This window comes from Thalassophryne amazonica, chromosome 7 (assembly GCF_902500255.1).
Source record: "Thalassophryne amazonica chromosome 7, fThaAma1.1, whole genome shotgun sequence".
Taxonomy (NCBI): domain Eukaryota; kingdom Metazoa; phylum Chordata; class Actinopteri; order Batrachoidiformes; family Batrachoididae; genus Thalassophryne; species Thalassophryne amazonica.
Genome location: NC_047109.1, coordinates 118476683 through 118504042, shown reverse-complemented (window position 1 = coordinate 118504042; position 27360 = coordinate 118476683). Strand labels below are relative to the sequence as shown.

At 42.4% G+C, this 27360-nt stretch overlaps 1 protein-coding gene across 1 annotated transcript in view; it reads left to right on the top strand.

Moving 5' to 3' along the window:
• The window catches only part of ibtk (inhibitor of Bruton agammaglobulinemia tyrosine kinase), a 93564-nt gene that overhangs the window by 35847 nt on the left and 30357 nt on the right, over positions 1–27360 (top strand). The window contains 8 exon segments of the mRNA XM_034175415.1: positions 355–535; positions 15171–15294; positions 17819–17996; positions 19251–19404; positions 21810–22194; positions 26698–26954; positions 27036–27122; positions 27201–27283. Of these exon segments, the coding sequence (XP_034031306.1) occupies positions 355–535; positions 15171–15294; positions 17819–17996; positions 19251–19404; positions 21810–22194; positions 26698–26954; positions 27036–27122; positions 27201–27283 (1449 nt within the window).

The following is a 27360-nucleotide window of genomic DNA, read 5'->3' as shown; positions in this document are numbered from 1 at the left end:
TAAATGTTACATGAAGGGAAAATATTCATGTGTTTGAAGTGACTGAAAAGTTTTAGCTTTTGAAGCTGAAACCATCAAATTGTGGCATGAGAAAATGGCCATACAGGTGCTACCATGACAGACTAAAGGCGTGAATTTGTTTTTGGTATGCATCTTTAATCACCACTAACTTTCTCTTTATATATTTGTGGCACAGAAAAAAAAAATAGTTTGATGCAGTGAACAACCTCTATTTTATGGGATAGGTGTGTCACATTTGCCTTTCTTTCATGAAAAAAAATATTCTGCTAAATGACTAGTCTCTACACAAGCTGTTTATATTTGTGAAAATTAAGGTTGTTTGTTGCACTTCAGGTTATTTGTTGGATCCCAATGGGGACAAATGTGTGACAGCCCCCCGGCAAGTATCGGCTCTGCACCACAAAGACGTTTCCATCGCCATGGCAGCAGCAAGTGATGCAGCAACAGTAGTTGTAAATGAGAAGGGGGACGTCTACCTGTTGGCCGACTACCATTGCAAAAAAATGGCCTCAAGGTGAATAGAACACACTCAGTGTTTGGCTGCTGGAGGTGTAGCAATATACAGTGATCTCATTGCTGCTGGACAGATGAATCAAAGGCAGAATGAAAATGTTGTAGAACACATTTTTACTCATTGTGGACTCATTTTTCACTCTACCTGCAAGTTTTGCACCTTTACATATAAAAATAGCTCAATCATGGACAGAAGTAGGTAGAACTCAAAAATGTCTTTTGTGCAGTTTAATACAATTACAATTTCAGAAAATATAAAAAAAATGTATGTTGAATTTTTGAAAACCTATTTTAAAAAGTCGCCTTTTTTTCTTATATCTTTTCAAGTGCTCACAAGCGTTACTGATAATGGAAAAGGTGGTGGTGGTGGGGGCTCCACATGCTCTAGAACAGTACTTGGAGAATTTGTTTTTGGTGCTACATCCTCTCTCGACTATATCTCTGTTCTTTCCATGCTCTTCTTTCACTCCTGGCCTTCGGTTCTGTAGAAGGGTTGCTGAGTTGTCATGTGATTGTTGGGCTCAGCTGACAATCACATCACATGTCATTTTTATTCTTGATGAAAAGTGGATAGAGCAAATTTTTGGGGGGTGTGTGTTTTGATGAGATGTGAATCCAGTTTTGAAGAAGTACAACTTTAAGCTTGATTTGGCAAATACCATATATATATATATATATATATATATATATATATATATATACTCAACAAAAATATAAATGCATTTTGTATAAGATGAACTCAAAGATCTAAAACTTTTTCCACATACACAATATCACCATTTCCCTCAAATATTGTTCACAAACCAGTCTAAATCTGTGATAGTGAGCACTTCTCCTTTGCTGAGATAATCCATCCCACCTCACAGGTGTGCCATATCAAGATGCTGATTAGACACCATGATTAGTGCACAGATGTGCCTTAGACTGCCCACAATAAAAGGCCACTCTGAAAGGTGCAGTTTTATCACACAGCACAATGCCACAGATGTCGCAAGATTTGAGGGAGCGTGCAGTTGGCATGCTGACAGCAGGAATGTCAACCAGAGCTGTTGCTCGTGTACTGAATGTTCATTTCTATGCCATAAGCTGTCTCCAAAGGCGTTTCAGAGAATTTGGCAGTACATCCAACCAGCCTCACAACAGCAGACCACGTGTAACCACACCAGCCCAGGACCTCCACATCCAGCATGTTCACCTCCAAGATCGTCTGAGACCAGCCACTCGGACAGCTGCTGAAACAATCGGTTTGCATAACCAAAGAATTTCTGCACAAACTGTCAGAAACCGTCTCAGGGAAGCTCATCTGCATGCTCGTCGTCCTCATTGGGGTCTCGACCTGACTCCAGTTCGTCGTCGTAACCGACTTGAGTGGGCAAATGCTCACATTCGCTGGTGTTTGGCACGTTGGAGAGGTGTTCTCTTCATGGATGAATCCCGGTTCACACTGTCCAGGGCAGATGGCAAACAGCGTGTGTGGCGTCGTGTGGGTGAGCGGTTTTCTGATGTCAATGTTGTGGATCGAGTGGCCCATGGTGGCGGTGGGGTTATGGTATGGGCAGGCGTCTGTTATGGACGAAGAACACAGGTGCATTTTATTGATGGCATTTTGAATGCACAGAGATACTGTGACGAGATCCTGAGGCCCATTGTTGTGCCATACATCCAAGAACATCACCTCATGTTGCTGCAGGATAATGCACGGCCCCATGTTGCAAGGATCTGTACACAATTCTTGGAAGCTGAAAATGTCCCAGTTCTTGCATGGCCGGCATACTCACCGGACATGTCACCCATTGAGCATGTTTGGGATGCTTTGGACCGGCGTATACGACAGCGTGTACCAGTTCCTGCCAATATCCAGCAACTTCGCACAGCCATTGAAGAGGAGTGGACCAACATTCCACAGGCCACAACTGACAACCTGATCAACTCTATGCAAAGGAGATGTGTTGCACTGCATGAGGCAAATGGTGGTCACACCAGATACTGACTGGTTTCCCCCCCAATAAAACAAAACTGCACCTTTCAGAGTGGCCTTTTATTGTGGGCAGTCTAAGGCACACCTGTGCACTAATCATGGTGTCTAATCAGCATCTTGATATGGCACACCTGTGAGGTGGGATGGATTATCTCAGCAAAGGAGAAGTGCTCACTATCACAGATTTAGACTGGTTTGTGAACAATATTTGAGGGAAATTTGAGGTGATATTGTGTATGTGGAAAAAGTTTTAGATCTTTGAGTTCATCTCATACAAAATGGGAGCAAAACCAAAAGTGTTGCGTTTATATTTTTGTTGAGTGTATATATGTGTGTGTGTGTATATATAGGGTGTCCCAAAAAATGTACAACATTTAAAACACTCGGTTTGACGCTTAAATGCTACAAAATTAATCACTTAATGTTTCTTTTTTACTTGCAGGGACCCTGAAGTTTATGTTGATGCCAAGCAAGTCTCAGGAAAATGCCAAGATTAATCATACTACAGCGAACAAAAATTATTGAGTTTTGGCACCAGACCAAGAGTGTCAAACAGGTGCAGTGACTTTATGCTAGACTGACAAAATGCAGGGCCAATACTGACACTGGTATGAAAAACTTCAACCTTTCAGCTTTCTATCCAGCCATAAATTGTCGTTTGGTATGCTTATGTATTTTGGGTGAAGGATGAATGCTCTGAAAACAGAAAGTTGATAAAAGCGCTATAAATGCAGTCCATTTACCATTTATTTAATTTACGAGGGATGATTGAAAAGTTTTGAGGCCGACCAAGAAGAAACTACAACTGACTTAATGTATTGTTTTATTTATTAACATAATCCCCATTTAAGTCCACAGTCTTTTTCCAGTGCTGCTGCAGTGCCTCAATACCATTATCACAGTCTTATCTTGGAGAACCACACCCTACTTTTTCTGGGTCAGGCTCAAAACGTTTCAGTCACCCCTCATAGGTTCTAGTCTGCCAGGTGGCATATCAAGCCAATATGTCATAGGTTTCGTTTTCAGTTTTAGTCTATTTGACTAGGACTCAATTCAATTCATTTAATTTATACAGCGGCAAATCACAACAAAGCTACCTCAAGGCGCTTCACACAAGTAAGATCTAACCATTCCAACTCCTAGAGCAAGCACACAGGCGACAGTGGCAAGGACAAACTTCCTCTGATGATTTGAGAAAGAAACCTCAAGCAGACCAGACTCAGAGGGGTGACCCACTGCTTGGGCCATGCTAACAGTTGCAAGGTTTTTACAAAGTTCTACAAAGCTGAACAAACAGAAAAGAGGAAATCAAAGCAACATCAAAAATAAAGTGCAGTTGTTGAGATGACCATGCAAGCATTTATGCCGCAGGCCAGGGGTTCATCCTGCACCTTGGGGTGCAAGACCTGCGTTCCTCCGTCACGCCATCAGTGGGCCTGTCACTGATAAAATTAAGCTGTGTTTACACATAATGACGACAAGCCACAAAGTACACATTCTTGGCCGTTGATCACGAATGTGATGATTTGAGGCAGAGGCGTCAGGTGTCCTCAGTAACTGCTGCAACCTGTTACCACGTGTTACGATTAATGGCACATGTTGCTGGAGAATTATCAGGAACCATTACGCACGGTCAAGAATACGTTTCTGCGCTGTTCAGCACATCGTTAAGTTCTGTCACATTGTGAATGAAGTGAATTGTCTCCACACACACACACACACACACACACACACACACACACACACACACACACACACACACACACACACACACACACACACACACACACACACACATATTCATCCATCAGCTGCTGAACAATTCAGATTGCTCCAGTTTGCTCCACAGCAGAAGAACTTTGTGACTGCATGTTTAGTTGGCCTCTGTGCCGTGGAGTGGCCCAGAGAGGAGGAGGAGATGGAGAGAGCCAGATGTGTGGCTTCATGCGGCTCTCGTCTCGCTCGTTTTCTCAAACATCAGGCACCTGCAGCAGGTGGAACAGCTGCAGGAGCGCAGAGGAGCATTAGAACGAAACTTTTAGACGACTTGGCATCACTGTCCTTCAGCATAATGCAGCATTGAAACTGAATGCACTGCAGCAGGATTTAATTGTGTGCATGTCAGAGACGAATGCTGTCACGCTCTATTAATGATCACCACTAATCAAGATGGATCAACACGCTCAGGTGCAACCTCCAAGACATGAGGGGAAATGAGGGTGGTGCGTGACATTTGTGGAAGATTTTTTTTGACAGCCAAACACATACTCCACAAATATCACACACCAACACATGCTATTAAGAAACCTATTCAGATGAGTTAAGTCACGTTAAAGATGTCAGGAATGTGCCAAGAATGATGCACATATGACATTCGTAACGCGTCTTGCCTATGTGTAAACGCACCTTAAGTTGTGGAGTCATGCCGTCCTTAACGAATCTGTTTGCTTTGACACAAAATTCAGGAATCATGCCATCCAGAGTAACAATTACTCCTGCACCATCTGGAGTATTTTCAATAATCAGGGAGGAAAAGCAAAACAGAATAATTCATTTTTCTGTCCTAAATCATCCACTATCCTGCAGTAGGCAAATTCTCTTTTCGGTTTGGGATTCATTAATAAAAAGCTGCACATTATATATAATACCACGCGGAGACCAAGCAGGTGCCACTTTTCAGTCTGGGAACACCTCCAGTATTCTAATTAAACTTAATTTGAATATCGTCAGGTAGGAAATCACCAGAGAGCTTTGCTGTCTTTCCTGATTTGCATAGTATGGTAATGTGGGTCTGCGTGTTCACTGAATATCATTAACATGTCATTGGATTCAAATGAATGCTGAAGGCATCTTCTATATTTAATATTTTTGCCCATCATTAATAATTGATTAGCTTTTCTGCAGTAAGTTAATTTAGTTCATAATACACCAGCGTGTTGTCCGTGGGGATCCATGGGCTCTAGATCGGGTCGTGTTTATAAAATGGGTAGCTGACATTTTTCAAGGGTGATAATAATAACCCTTCACAGGACAAAAAAACCATCTCTGTGAAGGGTTGTACAAACTGGAACAGCCTTCCAACATTTATACGAGACAGTCCCACCGAGTGCTTTTAAAAATGATCTTAAAAAATGGCTCAAAAACAATCAAACCTGGCAACACAGGTGAGATGCATTGTACGTAATCTTGTTTTGTTTTAATTTATTCATTGTAATTATTGTTTGTTATTGTGTGTCTGAGGACTACAGATGGAAAGTAGCTTTTAGCTAAATCTGGCATATTTACACTAAGGCATGAAAATGTACAAAGTGTTCATTAATGTGCATTGTCCTCATCAAATAAACAATAAAGAAAGAAAAGAAAGAAATTACGCAAAGTTTCTATGATGAGTTGGAGTCCAGAACGTTTTCAGAATGTTAGACCTCAATAGTTTTTAGAGGAACTCAACCCTTTTACTTCCTGTTAATTATGTAATTTTTTATGTTAATTTGCTGTCTTAGTTTATTTATAAATCATTTAGGTTCTTGTTATTATATACACACTATTATTATTCTCATTATTATTATTATTATTATTTTATTTTATTATTACTTCTGTTTTGTCATTTGATGCTTCAATGGGCCGCATTGGAAATAAGCATTTTCACTTTCTTGTCGTCCATGTATTTTGTGTTTACAATTATATTATGTACTTACATTGAACTTAGTGAATAATATCACACATGCACACAGTCATGCTTTTAATATATAGATGACTTACTGCCCCCTGCAGGAATGACGTGAGTCCAGAATGAAATTAACAATGTCCATTTTTGAGTGATGTTAGCTAATATGTGTAGTTTCTCCAAAAATATTAGTCTTATCAATGTTCCGTTTTGTTCATTCTCCAAAATACATAAGCATACGAAACAGCAAATATCAACTCTTCCCAGTTTGTCCCTGATCGAAGTTATACGCATGCATGCACAACTTTTGCTCTTTTCTGCATTCTGCCACAAGCAGGTGCTGCTATTTTTACACACCCACAAAGGGAAACGGTGGCGGAAGACATCAAACACAATACACTTTTCACTCATGGTAACAGCAACATCACACATAACTGAATAAACAATAAATCACTAACATTAACAGCACAACTAACATGAACCACAATAACAACATTTAAAACCCCAAAACCCTGAAGTCCCATGGTGCATTGCAGCACAACATCCAGTGGTGTTAGCTAATACTGCTAATTTCTCAAAGAATATTTATTCTATCAACTTTCTGTTTTGGCAGCATTTGTCCTTGACCCAAAATACATAAGCATAGCACATGTCAGGTCTTCCCAGTTTGTCCATGATCAAAGCCATGCACATGCATGCATGTACAGACACCGCTTAGCTATTACAATATAGGTACAATTGTATATAAACTATTGAGGCACCACATCATTAATAGTGCAAGATTGATGATTCTGGTGTAACACTGTTTCAATTGATGTCAGTACAGTTTTTATCATCACACATTGTCATTATTACCCCCTGCTGGCTGAAGGCCCAAAGGGGGATTATGTCGTGGTGATTTCTGTCTGCCTGTCCCTCCCTCCCTCCTAAAAAGGGTATAAGCATTCTGAAATCAACTCCTCTCATACAACCCCAATTCCAGTGAAGTTGGGACGCTGTGTGAAATGGAAATAAAAACAAGTCAAAAACAGAATACAATGATTTGCAATTCTTCTTTAACCTATATTCAGTTAAATACACTGCAAAGACAAGATATTTAATGTTCAACCTGATACACTTTTTTGTTTTTGTGCAAATATTTGCTCATTTTGACGTGGATGCCTGCAACACATTTCAAAAAAGCTGGGACAGTGACAACAAAAGACTGGGAAAGTTGATGAATACACAAAGAACACCTGTTTGTAACATTCCACAGGTGAACAGGTTAATTGGAAACAGGTGAGTGTCATGATTGGGGATAAAAGGAGCATCTCCAAAAGGCTCAGCTGTTCACAAGAAAAGACGTGGGCCAACAGTTTAAGAACAATGTTTCTCAACATTCAATTGCAAGAAATTTAGGGATTCCATCATCTACAGTCCATAATATAATCAGAAGATTCAGAGAATCTGGAGAACTTTCTACACGCAAGCAGCAAGGCTGAAAACCAACATTGAATGTCCGTGACCTTCAATCCTTCAGGCTGTACTGCATTAAAAACCGACATCATTGTGTAAAGGATCTTATCAAGTGGGCTCAGGAACACTTCAGAAAACCATTGTCAGTTAACACAGTTTGTCGCTACATCTACAAGTGCAAGTTAAAACTCTACCATGCAAAGTGAAAGCCAAACATCAACAACATCCAGAAACGCCGCTGCCTTCTCTGGGCCCGAGCTCATTTGAAATGGACAGACGCAAAGTGGAAAAGTGTGCTGTGGTCTGATGAGTCCACAATTGTTTTTGGAAATCATGGACGTTGTGTCCTCTCGACAAAAGAGGAAAAAGACCGTCCAGATTGTTACCAGTGCAAAGTTCAAAAGCCAGCATCTGTGATGGTATGGGTGTGTGTTAGTGCCCATGGCACGGACAACTTACACATCTGTGATGGCACCATCAATGCTGAAAGGTACATCCAGGTTTTGGAGCAACACATGCTGCCATCCAAGCAATGTCTTTTTCAGAGACGTCCCTGCTTATTTCAGCAAGACAATGCCAAGCCACATTCTCCACGTGTTAGAACGGCGTGGCTTCGTAGTAAAAGAGTGCAGGTACTAGACTGGCCTGCCTGCAGTCCAGACCTGTTGCCCATTGAAAATGTGTGGCACATTATGAAGCGCAAAATACAACAATGGAGACCCCGGACTGTTGAACAACTGAAGTCGTACATCAAGCAAGAATGGGAAAGAATTTCACCTACAAAGCTTCAACAATTAGTGTCCTCAGTTCCCAAACGCTTATTGAGTGTTGTTAGAAGGAAAGGTGATGTAACACAGTGGGAAACATACCACTGTCCCAGCTTTTTTGAAACATGTTGCAGGCATCCATTTCAAAATGAGCAAATATTTGCACAAAAACAATAAAGTTTATCAGTTTGATCATTAAATATCTGTCTTTGTTGTGTATTCAGTTGAATATAGGTTGAAGAGGATTTGAAAATCATTGTATTCTGTTTTTATTTACATTTTACACAATGTCCCCACTTCAATGGAATTGGGGATGTACTTTCCGTGGGAATTTTGTGAGACTTGATACAAGTCCTTCTTCTTGTTCTTTCAGCTGCTACCATTAGGGGGCGCCAGAACAGATCAGTCCTTTCCATCTCACCCTATCCTCTGTGTCTTCCTCTGTCTCACCAACCACCTGCATGTCCTCCCTCAGCACATCCATAAACCTCTTTGGCCTCCCTCTTCTCCTCCTGCCTGGTGGCTCCATCCTCAGCATCCTTCTCCCTGTATACGAGGTCTGTGAGAAAAGTATCCGGCCTTTTTATTTTATGCAAAAAATATATGTATTTGATTCATATGTTTTTACGTCAGCCAAGCTTGAACCTTCGTGCGCATGCGTGAGTTTTTCCACACCTGTCGGTTGCGTCATTTGCCTGTGGGCAGGCTTTGAGTGAGCAGTGGTCCACCCCTCTCGTCGTTGTTTCATTGCGAGGAAATGGCGGAATGATTTGGGCTTTTTTTCCATCAGAATTTTTTCAGAAACTGTTAGAGACAGGCAGCTGGAAACCATTCGAAAAATTTATCTGGCTTTCGGTGAAAATTTTACGGGCTTCACAGAGAATAAGGAGTGTTACTACAGCTTTAAGGACAGCCCACAGTGGTGCATGGTGCGCCGCGCTCCGAGCCGCCATCGAGAGGCAGAAACCACCACATAATTTCTAAACGGATGGCTGTGTGGAGCCGGGACCATCGTGTTCAATTTCTCTGGTTATCACAAGAGCTGGACATCAGCCATTTTCCGGCAGATTTCATTTTTAACAAGAGATTTTGTCAGAGGACAAGTTAGACAAGTTAGAGGACAAGTTGGGACATGCGTATCTCGGCTTTCAGTGCTTACCAGTCGAGTGAGTATAAGAGAAATTGTGGAGAGCTGGGCATGTCCCAACTTGTCCTCTAACACTCCAAAACGGAGGTGTTCCTTTGTCTCGCTTCATCAGCGAATCGGTCGTGACGCTCGAAGCCTCTGCGCGGCTTTCCATGACAAAATCTCTTGTTAAAAGTGAAATCTGCCGGAAAATGGCTGATGTCCAGCTCTTGTAATAACCAGAGAAATTGCACATGATGGTCCCGGCTCCACACAGCCATCCGTTTAGAAATTATGTGGTGGTTTCTGCCTCTCGATGGCGGCTCAGAGCGCGGCGCGCCGTGCGCCATTGTGGGCCGTCCTTAAAGCTGTAGTAACACTCCTTATTCTCTGTGAAGCTCGTAAAATTTTCACCGAAAGCCAGATAAATTTTTCAAATGGTTTCCAGCTGCTTGTCTCTAACAGTTTCTGAAAAAATTCTGATGGAAAAAAAGCACAAATCATTCCACCATTTCCTCGCAATGAAACGACGACGAGAGGGGTGGACCAGTGCTCACTCAAAGCCTGCCCACAGGCGAATGACGCAACCGACAGGCGTGAAAAAACTCACGCATGCGCACGAAGGTTCAAGCTTGGCTGACGTAAGAACATATGAATCAAATACATATATTTTTTGCATAAAATAAAAAGGTCGGATACTTCTCTCACAGACCTTGTACATTTCAATTTTCAGTTTCATTTTATTTACCTTTATATAGTGCCAAATCACAACAGAGTTGCCTCAAAGTGCTTCACACAGGTAAAGTCTAACCTTACCAACCCACAGAGCAACAGTGGTAAGGAAAAACTCCCTCTGAGGAAGAAACCTCAAGCAGACCAGACTCAAAGGGGTGACCCTCTGCTTGGGCCATGATACAGACATAAATTACAGAAACAATTCACAGAACAATTCACGGACGAATATACAAGAATTGCTGTTGGTGCACAGGACAGGAGCATCACCAACACAAATACAACCCCTGGCAAAAATTATGGAATCACCGGCCTCGGAGGATGTTCATTCAGTTGTTTAATTTTGTAGAAAAAAAGCAGATCACAGACATGACACAAAACTAAAGTCATTTCAAATGACAACTTTCTGGCTTTAAGAAACACTATAAGAAATCAAGAAAAAAAGATTGTGGCAGTCAGTAACGGTTACTTTTTTAGACCAAGCAGAGGAAAAAAATATGGAATCACTCAATTCTGAGGAAAAAATTATGGAATCACCCTGTAAATTTTCATCCCCAAAACTAACACCTGCATCATATCAGATCTGCTCGTTAGTCTGCATCTAAAAAGGAGTGAACACACCTTGGAGAGCTGTTGCACCAAGTGGACTGACATGAATCATGGCTCCAACACGAGAGATTTCAATTGAAACAAAGGAGAGGATTATCACACTCTTAAAAGAGAGTAAATCATCATGCAATGTTGCAAAAGATGTTGGTTGTTCACAGTCAGCTGTGTCTAAACTCTGGACCAAATACAAACAACATGGGAAGGTTGTTAAAGGCAAACATACTGGTAGACCAAGGAAGACATCAAAGCGTCAAGACAGAAAACTTAAAACAATATGTCTCAAAAATCGAAAAATGCACAACAAAACAAATGAGGAACGAATGGGAGGAAACTGGAGTCAACGTCTGTGACCGAACTGTAAGAAACCGCCTAAAGTGAGAATGTTCCACTGCTTCACACGGACAGGTTTTATTTGTTTGTCGTTAATGTGCCTTTTTTTGAGAGGCAGTCAAAGACACAGTTCTCTGCCGTGGACTGGACCATTAATATCTCCCAGTTTGCTGGTTAGTAAACTGAAGTTAATGTCCCTCATGTAAAGGAAAATAATAATATCCGCCGCTCTGTGTGTGTTGTGGGATTTGCTGCAGCTATCTGCCAAGTAAAGTTGGAAAGACGGATCATTCCGGAATCAATAACTTCAATCAAATAAATCAAATGACACCTCTTTCCACATGATGTATTACAGACATCAAACTACAACTGACCAAAACTGTTTTTTCCCCAAAATGAGACGTTGTCAATTCCGTGGGGGAGAACTTATCCAGGTGTCACAGTCTCAGCACTCCCCCAATCTGACCACAGCCATGCTGCAGGCGTGAGTATTGTAAGGGAGTATTGTACTGCATGATTGGGTTGGCTAGTTTTACGCTGGATGCCCTTCCTGATGCAGCTCTACTCATTTATCTGGGCTTAGGACCAGCACTCAAAGTGTACTGGCTGCACACCCCATGTGGCTGAGATTTGACCATCTTTAAGGGCCCCTTCACACATAACATGATTGAGGCATAAAGGAGGAGTCAAATGTCACTCATGAAAAACTGGAGCTGCCTCAAACGCCTCGTACAGCTGTCGCTACAACCATTCACGTACACCAGTGGCCGAAAGACAGCATGTGCCCTGCTCATGCGCATGCGCATTCGATCCCTCTCAGCAGGGGTCAACCAAATTCTAGGTGTCACACACGAAAATTTAACACTGCTTGCTGGACACTGAGAAAAGGCGTGGTCAGTCACGAGCAGCTGACCACATTCAAGCTGCTTGTAAAAATTGTCTAAGTGCCCCACGAGTGTGGCGTCACCAAGCTGCATCTGAGCACGCACGGCACAGCAAGGCACCTCTCAGCTGATCGCCGGCCAGCCATTCACTGACATCTGGAAATGACGGCTCAGTACATATGACGCGGTACGTTAAAAACACAGAGAACAGAGCCAGGACAAGTATATAAATAAATACTACAATAACTACATACACAATTACATAACAAATAACTGAAATAATGAATCACAGAACACAGAAATGGAGAGTGACACAGCTGTTTAGGGATGGTATTAAGATTTTATCTGTATCGATGCAATTATTGATTCCGCTTATTGATCCGATTCCTTATCGATTCTCTAATCAATACCTCTTGTGAATTTTCTGTGTACGAACAGTAGACTTTACAGGTTTTCTATGTCAACAACATTTTAAATTGGTCACTGTATCCTTGATCTCTGGACATAAATAAAAATAAATAAAATCTGTAGCTTTTGTCAAAAGCGTTTCCTTTCAGACATTTTGGCATGAATGTCTCTCCGTACCTCTGAGCTGAGCTCAGCCGGCTGCTGCACGTCAGTGCAGGACGTCTCATTTTGGGAGGAAAAAAAACGTTTTGATCGATTGCAGTTTGTTTGTATTACAACATTTGGAAAGAGGTGTCATTTGATTTAAACGGTGTTTCACTTTGAAGTTATTAATTCCGACTCATTCTCACTTGACTCGTCAGAGAGCCGCGCAGCGTTTGGAGCTGTGTGAACAGAACGGCGGACGATTCTCGTTTCTTTCTCACAACAAGACAGGAGTCCCAGTTAGTGACTTTAATCTGCACAAATGTGACTCATGATTGACATATTCAGGGATGAAAGTGGTGAAAAACAAAAAAAGCTATTCCAGACAATAAACTGCAGTGAGTGCAGCATCCATTTAGGTAAGAAAAAACCCAACTTTCCTTATTCATATTCATTCCAGTAGTATTCTGCTCTTACTAGGATGCAGCAGTTTTCTAGTTTGGCAGATAGTTCTGGAGGAAATCACTGAAGAAATTAACAAACTGAAAATATGGTTTGACCGAAACAAATTGTCATTAAACTTAAATAAAACAGGGATGAAGTGGAGGTGTGAGAGTCACTCGGTGTTCACAGGAAACACTTATTTATTTATGTTCATTGTTAGTTGGTTTTATATTTTATGTTGTGTTTTTAATCAGGTTCTTTTTGTCTCTTTCTCTAAAATTGTTTTGTAGCATTATTAGTTATTATTACTATTATTGTTGTTGTTGTTGCTATTATTATTAATATATGAATAAAAATAAATTTAAAACAATTACAATTTGACTCTTTTATGACAATGAACGCTGAGCCATTAATATACAGAAAACAAATGCACACAAATGTGCTGAAATGCGAACAGCTTAATGCTAACTTTAACATTGAAGATGCCATAGACATGGTAACGCGTTGTTTGAAGTCTTGTTTTTAAGTTATAAAATACATCTATCAACTGTTTCAGAAGACCATAACAGGTTGGTTTAACATAAAAAAGGTAAATATTACTCACAGACATATGCTCTTTGGGGTTTTAGCGGGGAAAATTAAGATAAAGCGAAATAAAATGAACTAACAAAGCAGCAGATCGAAGCACTGCTTCAATCTGCGAATCACTGCTTTGATTGGTTCAAGGTTCAAAGCAAAGCCGCGCTGCAGAAATGGTTGATTACAAACCGACTGCAGGGTCTGTAATCAATGTAGAGAAATTATCATTTTCCTGACAAACACCCCCACAAACAACGGCCACTCTGAAGGACCGATAAGGGAATCGTTAAGTAAAAAGGCTATTGATGTCAGTGGATCAAATGATTTCTTAACGATACTCGAAAAGAACTGGTTCCCGATACCCATCCCTACAGCTGTTGAGATCTGTGAATCACAGCTGGAGAACATGTATCGTATTTTGAAGGACATGACCTTACAACTCTATGCCATGAGGTGCGTGCATGTGCTTGCTGTCCTCACATGGTAATACATAAAACATATATCACCTTTGCCTTGAGCTGGAGCGGCTGCTCAGCTCGCACACCGGCAGGCTGCTCCATGTGAAAAGGACTCTCTGATCATGTGTACACACTCAGCTGGAGATCTGAATAAGTCACATCGCCCATGTGAGCTATAGTCCACATGACGCGGTGTCTATCCTTCGGCTCGCCGCTCACTGGACACGTGCGCGGAGCCGGCTGGACATGCCGGGCCAGCAGATGTGGACATGATAAGCGCACAGTGCTTCATTCCTGTCATTTCATGACTTGACGTCTATGACCATGGGTCATAAATTGTGGTGTTTTTTTTATGGTGTGTGGTGTTTATTTTTTCTCCACGGCAGCGGCGCGATGTGCTACCACATGTTCCAACTGCGTGCACTTTGTGCACGAAACTGTTGCCACTGTATAGTGCACACCTGTCCGACCATGTGTCCCTTCCGACAGCAAGTGGAATGTTTCGAGGTTCCCCATTTCGTTTTGTTGTTTGCGGGTTTTCTTCCAGTTTCTGCGTCTTTCGTCTAACATCGTGTTATGTGTTAAAGGGCCCTAAGGTTAACGCTCTGCCTGCTTCCACCCTCCTCATTCATCCGGGTTTGAGACGGGCACTCAGAATGTACTGGCTGCACACCCCATGTTGCTGAGTTTTGGTACAAATCCTTGTTATAGGTTGGTAATATGCATATTGTCATATTGTTCAAGTTGTGCCCATTTTACCAGAGTTATGGCCCTTGGTTAACAATAGGTTGGTAATATGCATATTGTGATATTGTACAAGATTGACACATTGTGGCACAGTTATGGCTCTTGATTAACAAACCTGCCAGTTTCATGAGTTGGTGTCTGTATTCTGAAATCAACATCAGATACCTTGAGATGTTACCAGAATGTAGCAAGCACTTGTACCAAAGCAGCATTTGCCAGCAGGGGATCTTATGCTCTCAGAGCACTCTTATTATCAAGTTTGTCAAACCGTGCTTTAAATGTGACACTAACTTTACTTTAAACTCTTTCAGGCAGCTCAACATCAAGAAGGTTCTGGTCAGTGGTGGCAGCCTGGACCACCGTGTGTCTCCACAGATCCTGAATGAGGGAGGAGGGGAAAAAGTCGTGATCTTGGCATTAGATGAAGCTGGCAGGGTGAGTGTTTGTTTTTCCACAGGTCCAAGAGGAATCATTGATTTCTGAAACACCACATGAATGAAGGAGTTTAATGCTTTCCAATGTTTCCTTGAGAATTTTTTCAGGCTCAGTGGTACTCGGCAAAAATTAACAATAAAACAAAAACCCGTGACTTGCAAGGTTCATTGTGCAGAAAAATGGGAGTCACTGAGAAATGCAAACGTGAAAGTTAAATGATGTGCTCATTATTGAGGAAATTCTTCTAGTCCTGCACAGCTTGATGATTGGTTTACACCCCACCTTGCAAAATTGTCATTTACCAATGAGTGGGTATATCGCATGACCAGGAAATTGTGTGTAAGGGAAAGACGTTGTTGATGCACTGTGGATGCACAGAAATTATGAAATGATTGCTATCCAAATTAATTAATACTAGGCATTAACTTTTTTTTGCCTCCTGGCCTGGCAGGGGTCCTCGTTTTCTGTAATACTGCAGTGCACCGGTGTCAGACTGATTCCAGAAGGGGCCAAGAGGGTGCAAGTTTTCTTTGCAACCAACCAGTCTACCAGGTGATTTCATAGATTAACATCACTTTCAGCAGACCAGATGAGTTCATCAATAAAATCACCTGGTGGAGTGGGTGGTTGTAGCGAAAATGTGCACCCTCTTGGCCTTTTCTGGAATTAGACACCCAGCTGTACAGGAAAGGCCACATCTAATGCCCTGTCACACTCAGCACAAATGAGGCCGACTGCCGCACGAATGAGGACTCGAACCACATTCGGGCAAATTTGAGGTGTATTCGAAGTCCTCTAACAGCATTCGCCACATTCGTGCGGCCAGAGCACATGCATTCTACACTCGTGGTGCACACGTGGTGGAAATGTTCTGGCACATCAAATCCTGGCTGAATGTCTCGATCATGCTCCCCGTCACACTACAGGCCAAATGAGGCTGAATGCCGCACAAATGGGCATTCGACCTACATTCTGCCAAATTTGAGGCACACTTGAACTCCTCGTACAGCATTCTTGAGTGCATCCCACACAGTCGGGCACATTTCATGCGGCTAGGCCAAATGTCGAGTACATGCTCACCAGTGTCGAGGTGCGTTAGAGGTGGAGAAAGCTTGTACGGCAGTTGCAATGCAGTCTGACTGCATTCTAAATGTTCTGATGGCATCAAGATGGCAATCAAAACAATCTGATTGAGTACGAGGGTAAATCTCCATGGTGAAGCATGACAAATCCTGCCGGCATGTCCCAATTGTGGCATGGATGAGCTGTATGTGCACCTCCGCTGGATCCCGTTCAGGGAGCGCAAACAAAATATTATGTGTGATGTCTATGGCACGCGTTCATCTTGTGAACCAGACGTGAACATTGCGCAATCAAACTGAAAACACAGTGTGTCACTGCGGGTCAGTGTGTCTTAGAGCTGCAGCGCACACATCTGAATGGGCTGTTATACCCATGATAAACCTTACATTACAGATACATTGTCATTCCCTCCCATGGGTTAGATAATGTGTGTTAAACATTATGATCATCATAGCTGTAACAACATGCAGGTGCACCACACTGTCGGCCCATGGTGAGTCTATGCATGTCACTGGCGAGGCACACCACAACGCAGCTGAATGGGATGTGACAGCTGTAATACACATATCATGACATGAACACCATGTACCTCTGTAGGAGGAATGACAGGGCAACTGGTTCACTGGCCCTTCACAACATAAATGGAAATAAAAGCTCACCTTCGGAACAGCTTCAGGTGCGTTTCACAGCGCAGGGTGAACACCAGCAGGAGCTGCAGCGTGTGGTGACCACCCTCTCATCCTGCCAGCATCATGAGCTGCCTGCATCAGCTGTCAAATGCTAGCTCACTTTAGTCAAATGTTGTTAAATCTATTGAAAAAGATCACATAGCCCAGAAATATGCTGAATTAATAGCAGACCAAGCCCACTCAACCAGCTTGAGGTTTGTTTGAAAAAAAAAAGATAAAGTAATGACTCCTGTATACATACATTTGAATTGAATTTTGAAATTAAATTTTGAAATTACAGTCCTTCTACTGTGGTGCAATAACAGTCACTGCATATGGTATACTGGTATACACTGCACAAGTTCTAAGCTAAATGAAAAGTTATAATAAAAGTATGTGGAAAATTTACATTCATATTTGACCAGTTTACTATTATTCATTTAAAATATGATTTTACAGTCAAGTGATTAAGATATTCTCCAGAAAATTGAGAACTGAGGACACAGATTTTTCTAAGAAAGAATTCTATGTCAAGCATCTACCAGAATGCACCATTTTTTTAAAATGTTTCTGTGGGAGTATGCCCCCAGACCCCCTAGAGGACTTTGCGCCTTCGGGGCTCGTGTTGTACAGCTTTGCTGCACAATCCATCCAATGCCAAAAAGGTTCCAGTCAGAAACAATTTCTCACCAGCATCCATGTGTAATGAAAATTGTACCACTTATTTGTGCACCCTTCCTTAAAATAATTCTTCTTTTTTTTATTTTTGCCAGGTGTTTTGCTGGCGTTCTGCAAACAGCTCTGTGAAACAGTGCCGCTGGGCATACGGACGTCAGGTTTTCCTGTCGGACATCGCTCTCAGCAAGGACAGCATGATGTTTGTGACTCAGGAAGGGGAGGGCTTCAGTGGGGTGTGGGCGTGTGAATACAAGAAGCATGGGGAGAAGAAAGGTGAAAAATGCTGTGTAGTATCACAGCGCTTTTAATAATTGTGGCTAAATGTAACTGAGCTAGGAAACATTTTGGTGCATGATGTGTGTGCTTCTGGGCAGTAATGGCTGCCGTTTGTGTTAGTATGAGGCCAATGACAAGTGTGCACACAAGTAACGTATGACCCACAAATAGGTGATGTTTGGTGGACAGTTCCAGTATAATGTCAACTCCCTGGAATAGGGCTGAAACGATTAGTTGAATAACTCAAATAATTTGATTGCAAAAAATGTTTCAGGGAAATTCTGTGCCTCGAAGTTCCATTTAACGTTGTAGTACATATGCCAGGCCTGGGTGGGGTGCTGTAGCATCCCCTGAGAAAAACAGACGACTAGAGCATGCGCACAAGCTGTATAAGAGCTCGTCAATGTAGCACCAAAAGCTACAGCTTTCCAACGTGACACACAGAGTACAATAAAGCCTTTTAAGAGAAAGAGGGTCCACGCTGATCATCTGAAATAGACTGACGGCAGTTCACTTTAAATATGCAGTGCTCATTTAAAGTGAACTGCAGTCAGTTGTTTGAAACGCCACTCGCCTTTGCACACATACAGCAGGACCCACTGCTGCCTCTTCAGGGCTCGTAACATCAGATCTTAATGTTCAGAGTCCGTTATATGCCCCCCCCCCCAAAAAAAAAAATTGCCAGTACTCACAAACGTACTTAAATATCCACTGTTTATTCTTTCAGCATTCTAAAGAGACAGTGGGACAGAGGGAGGGAGAGAGAATGCTGTTTTGAGAATGGAGCACATTTCCGAAAATAAAAGTACTTCATTTAGTCATATTTGGAGTCACTTGCACCGCTGTGCTCACGCTCAGGTGCAGCCTGGCTGACTGAGGATGACACCTACTGCCTGTGCTTACAGTCTGGTGTCAGGGGACTGCTGAATAATTACCCAAGAAAACAGGAAGGGATACACTCAATTTGACTATCACCGTGATGGTGCAGCAACATTGTGCCATTGCTTAGGGTGAGCCCTGGACTATTGATGTTGTTTAAAAATGCAAAAGTCCTCGATTAATCACCAGAATAATCAATAGAATACTCAAATACTAAAATAATCGATAGCTGCAGCCCTACTCTGGGGCAGAAGGGGACAGCATTAAATAGAACAGCAGTGCAGGTCAGATTGCTTGGAGAAACTACATAAAGAAAGCCTGTAAAAATTAAAGACGATATGAATTTGCCATCTGTTTTTCTTTTTATCTTAGAGTGTACTGTGGAGGTTTGTGGAAGTTCAGATGCTGGAACACCGTATGAGCGAATCCGCTTGGAAAAACTGCCCTGCGTTCACAGAGCTGTCAGCATCACCATGGACTCTAAAGGCCGAAACTTTGGAGTGCTTCAGTCTGACCCCAAAACATGGTAGGATTCATTCATTTTGACAACCATCATGACATATTAAAGTTGGAATTTCTTAAATTCCCCCAGACACATAGAGCAGAGCTAAGCTAGCAGTCGTGGGGAGAAACACGATGCCCAGTACATGGGCTTCAATGTGAGACAAAATATACAACAGGAAAGTAAAACCGGAATTAAATAAGAGACCCAACATATGGCTGATTCTAGAACTTTCTTGGTATTTTACACTCACCAACCACTTGGTCGGACCCCTTTTGCCTCCAGAACTGTCATAATTCTTCATGGCATAGATTCAGAAGATGAAGATGAGCCTTTATTGTCATTTTACATATATACATACATACAATGAAATTCATCCTTGGCATTTAACCATCCTAATTACAGTTAGACACAGTTCAACCACTAGGGGCAGTGTGCAGCCACAGTCTGGTGCCCGGAGACCAACTCCAGATGTAGAGATGCTGCCTTGGTCAGGGGCAGAGAAAAGAGTAGACCCTAAATAAGGAGGTTTTGATTATGGGAGGAAACCGGAGGAAACCCACACAGACACAAGGAGAACATGGAAACTACACACAGAAAGGCAGGGAAGTGATCCCACGACCTTCTTGCTGTGAGGCACCAGTGCTAGCCACTAATCCATTGTGCTGTCTTGTCTCAGAGTGATGCTGAAATCTAATTCATGCATTTATTTCCTCTAGGCTGGACTATTGTAATTCATTATTATGAGGTTGTCCTAAAAGTTTCCTGAAAAGCCTTCAGTTAATTCAAAATGCTGCAGCTAGAGTACTGACGGGGACTAGAAGGAGAGAGCATATCTCACCCATATTGGCCTCTCTTCATTGGCTTCCTGTTAATTCTAGAATAGAATTTAAAATTCTTCTTCTTATAAGGTTTTGAATAATCAGGTCCCATCTTATCTTAGGGACCTCGTAGTACCATATCACCCCAATAGAGCGCTTCGCTCTCAGACTGCAGGCTTACTTGTAGTTCCTAGGGTTTGTAAGAGTAGAATGGGAGGCAGAGCCTTCAGCTTTCAGGCTCCTCTCCTGTGGAACCAGCTCTCAATTCAGATCAGGGAGACAGACACCCTCTCTACTTTTAAGATTAGGCTTAAAACTTTCCTTTTTGCTAAAGCTTATAGTTAGGGTTGGATCAGGTGACCCTGAACCATCCCTTAGTTATGCTGCTATAGACTTAGACTGCTGGGGGGTTCCCATGATGCACTGAGTGTTTCTTTCTCTTTTTGCTCTGTATGCACCACTCTGCATTTAATCATTAGTGATTGATCTCTGCTCTCTTCCACAGCATGTCTTTTTCCTGATTCTCTCCCTCAGCCCCAACCAGTCCCAGCAGAAGACTGCCCCTCCCTGAGCCTGGTTCTGCTGCAGGTTTCTTCCTGTTAAAAGGGAGTTTTTCCTTCCCACTGTCGCCAAGTGCTTGCTCACAGGGGGTCGTTTTGACAGTTGGGGTTTTTCTGTAATTATTGTATGGCTTTGCCTTGCAATATAAAGTGCCTTGGGGCAACTGTTTGTTGTGATTTGGCGCTATATAAATAAAATTGATTTGATTTTGATTTGCTGCCATTCAACAGGTGTTGGAAACAGTCCTCATGGATGTTGGTCCATATTGACATCATGGCATCACACAGTCCTCCATTCAACCAGTCTGTCCATTCTAACTCTAACCTCTGACATCAACACAACTGCCGCTCACTGGATAGCTTCTCTTTTTCAGACCATTCTCTGTAAACCCTAGAGATGGCTGTGGGTGGAAATCCCAATAGATCAGCAGTTTCTGAAATGCTCAGTCTAGCATGCCTGACACCAACAACCATTTTCAAAGTCCCTTAAATCCTCTTTCTCCCCCATTCTGATGCTGAGTTTGAACTTCAGCAAGTCTTCTTCACCACAACTAGATGCCTAAATGTGTTGAGTTGCTGCTCTGTGATTAGCTGATTAGCCGTTTGTGTTAGCAAGCAATTGAACAGATGTACCTAATAAAGTGGCTGGTGAGTGTACTTCCTGATGGGAAGCACTGTTTGGAATATTTTGAAGCCTTTTGTGTTTCAAAGCGTTGTTCTAGAGTCTTTGTCAGAATGAAAATATCACCTGCTGTGCTGGGTCCTCATTACATCACAAAGTGTTTAGAAACAAATGTTCCATTTGATTTTTTTCCACTTTCACAAATGATAAGGATGACATTGTTTTGATTCATAAACAATACTTGTTTGTTTAAACTTTGCTTATTTGTTAAGAAAATGCGACTCCAAGAACTTGTTTTTGAAACTAAAATTATGTCACCAGTCTGGGGCATTCTTAGAAAGCATAATAGAGCACTGGGTGAATAAAACGGGGTTGTAGGAACTAGGTCTTTGTTGCAATCTATGGTCTGATGTTTTGTTGTTCCAGCTTGTATGAGATTCCTTTCATCTCTCCATCCTCCTACAATCAACACTTCCGGAATCTTCTGGACGAGGCTGATGAAATGGACAGCATCCACGATGTGACGCTTCAAGCTGGTGACCGTACATTTCCAGCCCATAAGTACATCCTTTCAATGAGGTCCGAATTCTTCCGCAAACAGTTCATGGCTGAGCGCAGTGTGATTGATGAGGAGCTGGACAGAGAAGTGAGGAAGAGCAAAGATGCTGTGGGTTGTGATCTACTTGTGTTGGAGAAAATTCCTGCAGACATGCTGGAGTATGCGCTGCACTTCATCTACACAGACTCGTGTGACCTGCTGGTGCACGGGGCCCAACCAAGAGTCTTTGAGGCACTGACGACTCAGAATCAGGTGAAGCCAAATTCACAGGGTTCTGAAGCCCATTTACTGAAAATATTGTGGTGTCGTGTATACTTTTTAGCAATGTTCCTGGGTAAAAAGGCCAAAGACGGTGTCAGTGGCTCTCACTCATCGCTGCACCACTTCACATAGATAGTTCTGGCCAACTGATTCTGCTCCGACATCACATAAAGCACTTGGTCCCAGCAGTAAACCAACAGAGTAGCACAGAGGTTACTAATGTGGTTGTCAGCACCTTGCCCTTTGCTTCACTAAACAGACTCAGAATTTAAATATAATGAGGCTGAGACCTGTTCAATTGTTAAACAATTAAGGAAAGGAAAAATGGTTCAATACAACACAATTAAACAAACAGATGAGTCTTTAATCTGAACTTGAAACACTCCAGAGACTCTGATTGTTTGATCTCAGCAGGCAGATTGTCCCAGAGAACAGGCACACAAAAAGAGAACGCTCTGTGGCCTGCTGACTTCTTTTTAACCTTAAGTACAAACAGTAATCCTGTGTCCTGAGAATGCAGAACATGGGTCGGTGTCACCAACCGAACAATCCCACCTAAAAAAAAGCCCCCCCGCCTTCATTGCACATGTGCCATTTCGGAGCGTCGGAAGCAGTTCACTGATTATCGCCTCGTTCCTGCTTCAAACTACACTCTAGTTATCATCTATCTCAGCGTAAGATATCTGAAGCTTTTATACAATCATTTACACATGAATTCACCATTATTTCATCATAAAAGATGAAAAATAGTAAGAAAAAGGCCCACACTATCCACTGTGACCAGTACTCTGCTACTTTGAAAAAACAGTTTTTGGAAATGTGATAATGCTTCTAGTTATTAGATAGTATTATTGTTATTGTTTTTGAGCTCTTTAAAATTTCTTCAAAAGTGGACCTTTGTCCCCGTGGTGGTGTTCCTGTTCACATTCTCACACTTTACCCTCTGGCTGTCTACTGTTTACCCCACTGTCGCCAAGTGCGTGCTCACAGGGGGTCGTTTTGACCGTTGGGGTTTTTCTGTAATTATTGTGTGGCTTTTACCTTACAATATAAAGCGCCTTGGGGCAACTGTTTGTTGTGATTTGGCGCTATATAAATAAAATTGATTTGATTTGATTTGATTTGGCTACTAGGGCTGGGTATCAATTTAAATTTCAAGAATCGATTCAATTCCAATTCTTAAGATTCTGAATCGATTATTTTGATCCGATCTGATATTGATTTGGGTTAGTGTTATTAAAACCGTTTTTGAGCTTTTACCTAATTGTCTAGTTATGCAACATAATACCTGAATTATTTTGACATTTGACAGCAAATTAATGAAGTATTGGTAGTTAATAATGATGGCTGTAAGACTAATGGCACGGACCAATCTCCCTCCCAGAAAGATTGAGTAGTATTTTGAAGGGCAGAATGACTGAACAGATCCAGGACAGCCAAAAGAGGGCACCAATGGCACTTGGTTCATTGGCCCTAACACAGGTACATTTCTACCCCCTTCCATGTTTTGGCCTGATGCCTTGTTTCTTTTGGCTTTAAAGTAAGGCAAAAGTAACAACAACAAAAAAAATACTGTTTACTTCACAAAATTTGGCCCTCAAAATGCAGACAGTAGTGTTTCAGAAAGTTATAAATTAAAACATTTTCTGGTGACAAACAGTCCCAGTTTGTAGGGGACTCTGACATCAACACTGATGTCAGAATGCTGTTCACTGATTTCAGCTCAGAGTTCAACACAGTTATCTTCCACCAGTCAAACTGAGCCGGCTGGGACTGAACACCTCACTGTGCATGTGGCTGCTGGACTTCCTGTCAGGGAGACCACAGGCAGTGCAGGTTGGCAGCAACACATCCAGTGTCATCACCTTGAACACGGGCGTCCCTCAGGGATGTGTGCCGAGCCCCCTCCTCTTCACCCTGCTGATCTACGACTGCACAACACCAACCTCCCCATTAAGTTCGTGGACGATACAAATGTGATGGGTCTCATCAGCAACAGCAATGAGACCCACTACAGGATCAAGGTGAACCACCTGACCTCATGGTGTGAACAACCCCTCCCTAAATGTGGAGAAGACAAAAGAGATTGTTGTGGACTTCAGGAGAGCACACACCCGACACCCCCCTCTGACCATCAACGGTGCTGCTGTGGAGAGGGCGAGCAGCACCAAGTTCCTTAGTGTGCACGTCACAGAGGATCTCTCCTGGACCACCAACACTACATCACTGTCCAACAACGCTCACCAACGCCTCCATCCACTTCCTCCACAAATTAAGAAGACCTAGGGCCCCACCCCCCATCATGTGCACCTTCTACAGGTGCGCGACTGAGAGCATCCTATCAAGGTGCATCACAGTGTGATACAGCACCTGCACCGCATCCTGCTGCAGGACCCTTCAGTGCATCATGAGAGCAGCTGAGAAGATCACAGGCACCTCTCTGCACCCCCGCCAGGGCATATATAGCACCCGCAAAGCCATCCACATCATGGGACGTCCCACCCACCCATTAAACTGCCTCTTCAGCCTGCTACCTTCAGGGAGGAGACTGCGGAGTCTCCGGGCCAGGACCAGCCAACTGAGTGATATTTTGACTCACCATGCTGTCACAGCGCTCAGCGCCCTCTCTGCTCTTCCCCATTTACCGTCCTGCCCCCCTCACACACAAACTCTGGATCCTGACCCCCTCAATCACTGACTTCTTCCTCCTCACACTCACCTCACAAACACTGAACATATAGTGCAGCAGATAACAGAATATTTACAGTGGAATCATTCAGATGGTGAAACAAGCACCAAATTTGGCACAAATACTCCTTAAACATTAGTCTTTTGAAAAAACCCGCTTGCCATTTGAATTTTCAAAAGGCAGCCAGGTAGGGGTCATTTGAGGATTTACACAGGAGTCAAAAATTGAAAATCCTCTCATCATATTGAAACGTATATCACGTTGTTTGTCTGATCATAATGATTCCAAAAAAGGTGTTGTTTGGGCTATCTAAGAATGAATGTTCTGGAGTTATGGGGTAAAAACAGCAAGAATGGTGACAAAGGTCAGTTTCAGTTTGTGCAGGGGTCAAAAGTTAAAGTTACTCCAGTTTTGGTAAAAAGTGCAAATTATTGGTTGAGCTAATAGGATTATTAAATGGAATAGTTTTGACTGTGGTGAATGCTTGGTCTCCACAGTAAAGGTCAAACAATGTTGACGTCCATTGGATTCTATGACATGTGACATATGTTACCCCATAACGTGATAACTATGGATGGCGCATGGTGCAAGCTATTCCTTTTTGAAACCCTATTAACTCAACTAATCATTTGCACCACCTTTTACCAAACTTGGAGTAACTTTAACTTTTGACCCCTGTACAAACTGACACTGACCTTTGTCACCATTCTTGACCCCTGTGTAAATCCTCAATTGACCCCTACCTGGCTGCCTTTTGAAAATTCAAGTGGCAAGCGGGTTTTTTCAAAAGACTAATGTTTAAGGAGTATTTGTGCCAAATTTGGTGCTTGTTTCACCATTTGAATGATTGCTTCAGTTATCTGCTGCACTAATACCTCCAAGGACTGCTTATGCACTACAGGCACTTTAAATTAGTTTGAATAAGATCATCAATGTTGAATCTCTCAACGGTCAAAACGACCCCCTGTGAGCAAGCACTTGGTGACAGTGGGAAGGAAAAACTCCCTTTTAACAGGAAGAAACCTCCAGCAGAACCAGGCTCAGGGAGGGGCAGTTTTCTGCTGGGACTGGTTGGGGCTGAGGGAGAGAACCAGGAAAAAGACATGCTGTGGAGGGGAGCAGAGATCAATCACTAATGATTAAATGCAGAGTGGTGCATACAGAGCAAAAAAACAAAGAAACACTCAGTGCATCATGGGAACCCCCCAGCAGTCTACGTCTATAGCAGCATAACTAAGGGATGGTTCAGGGTCACCTGATCCAGCCCTAACTATAAGCTTTAGCAAAAAGGAAAGTTTTAAGCCTAATCTTAAAAGTAGAGAGGGTGTCTGTCTCCCTGATCTGAATTGGGAGCTGGTTCCACAGGAGAGGAGCCTGAAAGCTGAAGGCTTAAAAGTAGAGAGGGTGTCTGTAGAATGTAATGTATGTATTGTAGAATTTACATATAAACTTGACTTGACATCCAGAAGTATTTGTCCAGTTCTTATCTATGTATCAATAGGGTGCACAACAGATTTATCAATAAGTCTTCTGAGGAAACTGTGGAAAAGCTGCCTTCCGCACCCCCGGAAACATCACTGTTTTATATTACTACCATTTTGAAATTACACACTTAACTGTTTAGATGCTTTTTAATCATCTATCATTCTGTGCGTTTCCAGTAGACAGTATGTTTTAAGAAAAGGCTCTAAAAGGAAAACCACACACACATTTCTCACACTACTGTTAAATAATGCATTATACATCGGCCATACTGGTTTCAGAAAAAAAAAAAAGCCATTTCACTGTCTGTCTGTGTTTGCCAGGATTCAGAGCCGGAGAGGCTTATCAGCAGTCTGCAGGGCTTGGACCTGAGAGGACATTCAGCTTTCGAGGTCTATCGCTCCTTTCCCTCTGCAACCAGCATTGATCATGACAAGGCCAAGAGCAAGGGCTCTAAGCCCGGCAAAAAGACGAAAGGAAGTAAAACTGACAAGCCTGGAGCCAACGAGGGTGGATCCAACCCTGTGAAAGCATTACAGGGTGTTGCGAGGAAGCTTGGCCTGGGCAGTCTGTCTGCACGGTGAGGAACAAAACGTCCTCTGCACCTGGTGCCCGTGTAAGACCTCTTTTATTTGTTTGTTTTTCTTCTTCTTCTTTGCAGTCTGGATGGAGTCAAATATGAAAAAGGAAGGATTAGTGTCATACAGAAAAAAAGTGGCAACAAACCAAAATTCAACCAGAAAAAATGGTAATGATGCGGGTTCCATGTCGGCTCCAGTACACGGCGGCTAATTATCATGAAAGTAATTAATGCTTTGTGTCACAGCTCTTACCTGTGCGACGTGACTCTGAAATCTGAAGATGGGAAAGAGTTTCCGTCTCACAAAAGTGTGCTGTGTGCAAGACTAGGTGAGAATGTATTATCTGCTGATAGACGTTCTGTTATTTACACACAGGGCTCTCTGGCACGGTGCCAAAGAAGCAGA